The 7,372-nt window shown below is 44.8% G+C and overlaps 1 protein-coding gene and 1 long non-coding RNA gene across 2 annotated transcripts; one reads left to right on the top strand and one right to left on the bottom strand.

Annotated features, from left to right (window-relative positions):
• Positions 1-332: 332 nt before the first annotated feature.
• LOC146079536 (uncharacterized) lies at positions 333-4,448 on the bottom strand. The gene is made up of 7 exons (XM_083186273.1): positions 4,330-4,448; positions 3,864-4,186; positions 3,344-3,406; positions 2,653-2,702; positions 1,514-1,539; positions 1,261-1,416; positions 333-1,171 (listed from the first exon to the last, which is right to left on the bottom strand). The coding sequence occupies exons 3-7, from the start codon at positions 3,387-3,389 to the stop codon at positions 1,120-1,122; spliced, it is 330 nt and encodes a 109-aa protein (XP_083042399.1). The 5' UTR covers positions 3,390-3,406; positions 3,864-4,186; positions 4,330-4,448; the 3' UTR covers positions 333-1,119.
• Positions 4,449-4,833: 385 nt separating this feature from the next.
• On the top strand, positions 4,834-5,609 carry LOC146079535 (uncharacterized). Its single transcript, XR_014474592.1, has 2 exons — positions 4,834-4,948; positions 5,476-5,609. It is a non-coding gene; the product is annotated as an uncharacterized LOC146079535 (long non-coding RNA).
• Positions 5,610-7,372: the final 1,763 nt, after the last annotated feature.

Genomic DNA, 7,372 nt, shown 5'->3' with positions numbered 1-7,372 from the left:
CTCAAATGGTTAAGAATGGCAATGCTCTATAGAAAATACACCATAGAATGTGGGTTTCCCCTGTACTACTGTAGGCCGGTCCAACCGTGCATGACAGACCCTTTACCTACCATAATTCTCAGTGATTGGATTAGTGTGAGCCTGAGGCTGGTGCAGACTATCAGCAGTTCCGTTGTGCCCACGCAGTCTCCCGATCTCCTTATTATACATGCTCACAGTCACCGGCTACACACACCACCGTAGGCTTGTATCCCCGGTGTAATCCGTTCATACTCTCAATGAGCGCAATGCATTCAACAGAAGGCTGACAGCAATCAATCATGTGAGGTGTAACATTTTTATTGGTGTTTTTAATGCTGGAAACAGAGGGTGGAAGGGGTAATTGCGTCCAATGGCGATGGGGGGGGGGGGAGCAGGTGTAATTGCCTTCAATGGCGATGGGGGGGAGGTGTAATTGCCCCCAATGGGTGTGAATTGTCTGCGCTGGTGTGTGTCCTTGTGTTAGGTTAATGCTGCTTTAGATGTTACCATCCATTGTGAGCAGATGGAACTACTAAGGGGCATTTGGTGTAATTGCATTCTGAGGTCAGCTGTGACTGCGTGGTGAAGATATTAGCACTGGGAAAGTCCAGAGGCCGCTGTGGCAGACTGGAGGATATCTATATAGTTATTAACCTTAGGTCAAGCATGGCTATGGCCTTCCAGCTGTTGTGGAACTACACGTCTCAGCATGCACTACCACAGATTTGCTATGGCAAGGCATGCTGGGATGTGTATCTTCCCAACAGCTGGAGGGCCACAGTTTGTCCATGCCTGCCTAATGTGTAGCTGTGGGAATTACCAGATCTCCCAGTGTGGGATTTAGACGGATCCTATGGAACCCGTCTGATACCCACACCAGGGGACCCGGTTATTCCCCACAGTCACACATAAGATTCTCTGGTCTACCACAAGGCTTCTAGACCCCCAGGACAACCACGTAATCCCAGCTGAGCTCAACTAGCCCCTCAGTATAAGATGGTAATATGGCTCCACAATAGATACAAGGCAGCTAACACAGATGTTCTAGAAAAACACACACCAGCGCAGAGATTCACACCCATCTTCTTCCTGAGGGTCTTATGTCATGACCACAAAACGATTACGACGCCATACTTCCAGTGTCACGTCCCTATAAAGAGAAGAGAAGCCTTGTAAGTGACATTGCTAAAGCGAGTCATGTACACAATACAAACCGATTAGAAGGCCACAGATATATACTTTATGGAGATTGACAGGCTGGATCTGATTGGACCATGGGCATTGTGCATCATCCTCCATTCCTCATGATGTAGTCGTGTCACCTCCACTGTGTACTCATGTCCGATGGACGTGTTCACATGATGATGTTCACATGATGATGCGCTACATTGAGGTCTATATGATTCATGGGAATAAGAATACATCAGTCATTCCTCCTAAGTGTACATCTTACAGACGCCATTACTGTCCTGTACATATGAATGTCACTTACCTCTTATAAGCATTCTGGCGGCGGCTCTGTGGTACAGGGAAGACAATGTAATAGGTTTCGTTAGAACAACAGAGTGTAATCACTAATACAAATTACTAAATGTTATAGGGCTATTACATTTCATTCAGAGTATAATACATTGTGCGCTTACCACAGCGACTATCTCCTCCTGCTCTGCTAGACAGAGCAGCACTGAAGATGCCCATACACGGTGCAATCGTATTTGATTCGCTACATCAGCCCACGCTCTGAAATATATGTGATGCGATCTAGTACACAAGGTACGGCCTGCACATACTTTTTGTACTTTGTGCATCGCAAGCTGCAGTGACCGTGGTGCAGTTTGTGCTTACATGTGATGCGTTCTGAACTAAAAAGTTCAAAACGCATGCAATCATTGCACCGTGTATGGGCACCTTGACTGGGGTACTCCCAACTGCCCCCCTCCCAACTGTAGGACACTGCTGGCCCCAGGTGGGATGCTGGACCATTCAAAATCAGGACAGTTGGAAGTTATGTTCCGCATGGGTGGGATCTTACTGGCTGTGATGTATTACTAAGAGCCTGTCCCTGTGATGGCTGCCGGGTGTGCTGCACATGTGTGGTCATCCAGATCGCACATACACAGCGGCTACTTCTGGGGACGGTTCCCATTGTAGCCCAGAGTGGAAGCTGCAGGGTCTAATATTGATTTACATCCCGTATATTGATAAATCGAGCATCATTGCCCATAGGAACCTATGGGGGGATGTGGCTGAGAGAGGCATCATACATACAGGGAATACTTGATATTTGCAGCTAACCGCAATGCAATGATAAATGGGCCCCAGATACAGCACTTCCTATGGGATGCTATTACCCTCCTATTTTGGCATCCCCTGTCTGGCGTATACGGAATGGAGCCGATGCGTTGCCTAGAAGCCACCCTGTCCCTAGCGCATATTACCTGGCAGATATGGACCTAAGCCCCACCCAAGGATTTAGGTCTTGCAACTAAGCCCCACCTCCCACCAGATTTACACCATGCCTCCCGGTGATATCCGCTTTCAATCACAAAGACGGCAGGGAGGAGAGGCTACATTGGCAGTACATAACATAGTCCCTCATATTCCATAGACTGAGATCTTTTATTCACCTACCTCTGCCCAGTCAAGATATTCATCCACATCTTGGATGGTCTTCTCTAGACCTGTAAGTAAAATGCAAATAACAGTCACACTGGTGTCCTGGGTTCTGCGTCATTACAACAGGCCCGTGATATTTTGCAAAATAAAAAGTATTGTGTTAATTAGTGTGGGACAGGTATATGGGGGTCTTGTAAAGATGACACAGGTATATGGGGGTCTTGTACAGATGGAACAGGTATATTGGGGGTTGTACTAATGGGACAGGCAACGCTAAGATTTGAGGAGAGAGATCAATTACAATATTTGAATCCTAAATTAAAAAGATATAAAATTATATAATAAAAATATATAATTGATACTGTATATGTTAACTGTATACATTAAATAAATGTAGCTGTACCCCCAAAACCTATGCCACCTTAGGGGGTAATTCACATTGGATATAGAGAAACGAGGGGACTGTGAGCAAAACACTGCACCCTATAAGGGGAGAATAAATGGCCCTGTGATATTGCAAATTAATCGATAATCGCTGCACATGCTCAGTCATTCGATAATCGCTCAGTTATTGAGAACTCCAATTAGCGATCCTTGCAGAGTTCGGTCCCATATTCAGTATGGGCGCATGACCAGGGAGAGCGTATGCTTTGTTATTAAGAGGGTTCATATAATATTATATCACAGGTTTATCTACGTCACTTACCGCGCAGAACCTTGGCCATCTTGTTTCTTCTTTGCGGAATATCCATTTTTAGGACCTTCAAATCTGGTTAATTGAGGGAGCGCAAAATGAAGTATAAAAACTAATTATCCAAATTATTTTATTATAATGTTTTATTAAACATAACATTCATTTATAATATATTATCAAGAAAACATGACCTCAAAATATTCTGCAGTGCACAATTAGCTTAAATTTCCCATAACCCTATATATTTATCTGGAAAATGCTAGTCCCAGATTATTTACCCACAATCCCTTATTTGGATTTTATATCCCAGAGGGGAAAAAGGGAGAAAGGCTGTCACCACAAATCAAAAGAGATATATCCCGGTGATATAGAAATAAGTATATCCTTTAACGCGGCCAAACATTTCTAATAGTTAGCTATTCCGGAATGCTGTTGGTAGATGAATAATTTAACTGTTTTCCCCGGGCACCTCTGCCTGGAGGGAGCAAATCAAGCTGTGAGTGTAGGAGCTGGGGTAAAGTGCGGGTATTACCTGCTGCTCGGCACAACGATAAGGTGTAATGTATCTTGTGCTCAGGAGATGGCTCCTCCGGCTGCTCCTCGTGGGTCCCGGCTGAGTGTATATATCTGTATACCGCTCTTTACCTCCGAACCGGAGGGAGTCCCACTTGCTCTGGAGCTGCAGGCACTGGATGTTACAGATTCTGCCGTTAGTGCCGGGTCCGCTCGCCGACAGCAGGAAACACACCGCAGATCTTTAGATCAGCCACGTCTTGGTACGCTGACAATTATAATTGGGTGGTAGCCACAGATCAGATGATGGGCTTCAGACCCCAGAAGATATTGACCTGTTGACTGCATAATAAAGTAATAAAATATGACACAAGTGCATATTAATACATATGGTGGAGAAATTCATACATTTTTCAACCAATTTATTGGCCAAATCGGAGGAAAACAGGCCAAATTGGACAGAAAATGTAGGAATTGTCACTTACTGTAAGAAGGTAGGTCTGCTCAGTCAGCTGCTTTGTGTGGCAATTACCTGTTGGAACCTGCATGCAGTAGTAATTGCGATGCAGCTATGACATCACACTGCACTGCTGCCAGTAGCCAGACTCCTGAGATGGGAATAGGATAACAGGGGACTTCAGATTTATGTGGAAATGTTTCAAACTTTGGAGACAGATAAAGTGCACAGAAATAAAATAACTGCCAATGAGCTCCTAACTGTCATGTTACAGGCTGGGTTGAAACCACTTTGAGCCTGACTCATACCTGACCGCAGATATACCTCCCAACATGACCCATACGAGGAGGGACAAAATGCTCTGCTCCTGGACTGCCTTGCCAGGGTCAGTTGCAGAGGTGGGACTGCACCACTGTCCAAAATGTAAATAGGGGAGCCACACCTGTCAGTGAGTCCTGGACTGTGGTGTTTGGGGTGGCAGTTGCTGGGACACCCCTAACTGAATTTTGGACTGTGCTGCAGCCCTGCAACTCTGCAACTGCCACTAGCATGGAAGTCCAGGAACAGTGTATCTTGTCCCTCCTGGAATGGGCCATGTTGGGATGTATGCGCAGATATTTGCCGGCATGCAGAGTCCTGATTATTGGGTAAGTCCGTTCTACACGCATAGAAATAAATGGCTTTTCTAATCTCACCTGCGTTCCTCTGCACTGCTGCCTGTTTATATCTTATATAATATCCCAGAACTGTCAATCTGTGAGTGTGTGTATAACGCTTGGCAGGGTCATAGGTCATACACACACTCACAGAATGACCCAGGGCAGAGCAGGGAGAGCAGGGACATACACCAGGGCCCAACACACAGCCTTACAAACATCAATTTGCACACCCCACAGTGACCCGTTTGTCATGACTCAGCTGCATGTGTCTTCTATTGGCAGTATACTCTATGTTCAGCAATTTACTTTATTATATTGTATTGTACAGTTTAGTCCTTTCCTTTGTGATAAAACCGTGGATAGTCTCTTCCTTTAGATTTTTTTAAATATATTACTTATTTTTGATCAGATTAATGATTGTATCTGGATCTCTGTCTGTATCTTCCCAGATTGCTAGATCTGTTCTGTAAATATTTATTTAGATTTTTTTTTTTCCCTTCCATTTCCTTTTACAGGATTTCAAGATGGGAACCAAGTCTCCCTCTACTTGGACATCATTTCTGTATGACATGACTATAATATCCAGTGATAACGCTGGACGTTTCTACAATGCTCTGTAAATGTGCTTAAATATATACCCAAGAACCTGTCCTGTGTCTGGTGTCATTATTCTGTCACTGGGTGGATACAATCCATGTGTCCCTTTCCTGGTGCATGGAATAGGGAGAGTATTACATGTGGAACATTCCTGGTTTCTGTGCTTTCAGGTCACATGATCTTTTGCCCCTTAATGATGTATCTGTGTATGGTGGTTCCTAGTCTGCGGTGGGGGCAGGAGACCATTGTATGTGTTTGTGCCAATTGTAATGAGAAAAGTGATTGTGAACATGGTCTTGTCTTCTGACTGGGTAGGGAAATGTTACCACTCTAGTTCCTATGGCACTACAGACTGTTGTGGCTTGCCTGAATGCTGGGCCTGGTCAGTGCCAGAGCCGGCCCTAGCCTAAATGACGCCCTAGGCAAGATTTGGGCTGGTGCCCCCTAGCACCGCCACTAGTTCCGCCTCTGACCCTGCTCCCCTTTCCCAGTATCGTCAACCCTCATCATAGCAGTCATCATTTTGGTGCTCCTACCCGCAATATTTTAAATAGAAACAGGGCACACATTCGGTGTGCAGCCCAAACAGGGGTGTGTTCTTGCTGGGAAGGGTCATGGCCACACAATTGTACCCCCAATTCAAATTATGCCACACAGTAGTGCAACTTTATTCACATTATATCATGCGATGGTGTCCCTTATTCACGTTACATCACACAGTTGTACCACTTTACGTTATGTACATTTACTCCTCACATTATTCACATTATACCCTTAGAAAAAAATCCTGAGAAAATATTGTATTTTAAGCACCTCCATGGCCACACTGCAACCCAGCACAAAGCAGTGTGTGCTGGGCAGAGGAGAAGATTTGCTGTCACTTAAGGGATGGGGGCCCGGGGCCCCCACTGGGCCCTTCCATCAGAATTTGGCCTGTTTAATTTGTACCCCCTACCCCTTTCTCTCAGCACCCCTGATAATACCACACAGTAATGCCCCTTACACATGACACACATTATTAATGTCCTTCATACACATAATGACACACATAATGCCCCTTACACATATATTGCACATTATTAATGCCCTTATACACATGGCACACATAATGCCTGTTACACATATGTTGCACATTATTAATGCATTTATACATGACTCACATAATGCCCCTTACACATACTGTATGCCGAACACTATTGCACAACCAACCCACCTGCAGACAGCACTCGCACAGCCGCTAACACTGTGACCTCTGCCTCTGCTTGGATACAGATGTTTCCTCATACATCTTGACTCAATATGCCATGCAGCTCCTGGCCAGTTCTGCTAACGTTGGGTGCCTTTTTTGCTGAAAATTCGTACTTTTTGCATTGTTATGACCAGCACACACAAGGAGCTTCCAATGATTAAAATTATATGTGGTATGCCTATATTCTGTGTGCGACTGTGGCTGTAACTGCATATGGAATGCTATGTTACAGTGATTTCCATGAATACACTATTTCATATGCAGATACAGCCTCACTCACACACAGAATATAGGCATGCTGCATATAATTTTAATCAGCAGAAGCTGCTGGTGCCCCTAGGTATTCCAAAAGCCCTAGGCAATTCCCTAGTTTGCCTATGCCTAAGGCCGGCTCTGGTCAGTGCAGCAGCCCTACAGGATGACAGCAGCATAGTGTTCCTAATTCTGTAAAACCGATATAAGTATAATGTCTATAAGACTGATCTTACACTGCTGCAGACTGGTGCCACAGCACATGCTCTGACTAAGTTTCTAGTGCACAGCTGTCAGAATCCACAGACAGATAA

Source organism: Crinia signifera, chromosome 5 (genome assembly GCF_055691185.1).
Source record: "Crinia signifera chromosome 5, ASM5569118v1, whole genome shotgun sequence".
Taxonomy (NCBI): Eukaryota; Metazoa; Chordata; class Amphibia; order Anura; family Myobatrachidae; genus Crinia; species Crinia signifera.
The sequence above is the reverse complement of the archived record's forward strand: the minus strand, read 5'-3'. Positions and strand labels throughout refer to the sequence as shown.

What these genes read in the sequence shown, in the direction of transcription:
- LOC146079536 (XM_083186273.1), bottom strand. Translation starts at nt 3,389, where the DNA reads ATGGATATTCCGCAAAGAAGAAACAAGATGGCCAAGGTTCTGCGCG. An exon ending in GATGGCCAAGGTTCTGCGCG is followed by an intron (nt 2,703 to 3,343) that starts GTAAGTGACGTA and finishes TTTTACTTACAG; the next exon opens with GTCTAGAGAAGACCATCCAA. An exon ending in AGCCTGTCAATCTCCATAAA is followed by an intron (nt 1,172 to 1,260) that starts GTATATATCTGT and finishes TTCTCTTTATAG; the next exon opens with GGACGTGACACTGGAAGTAT.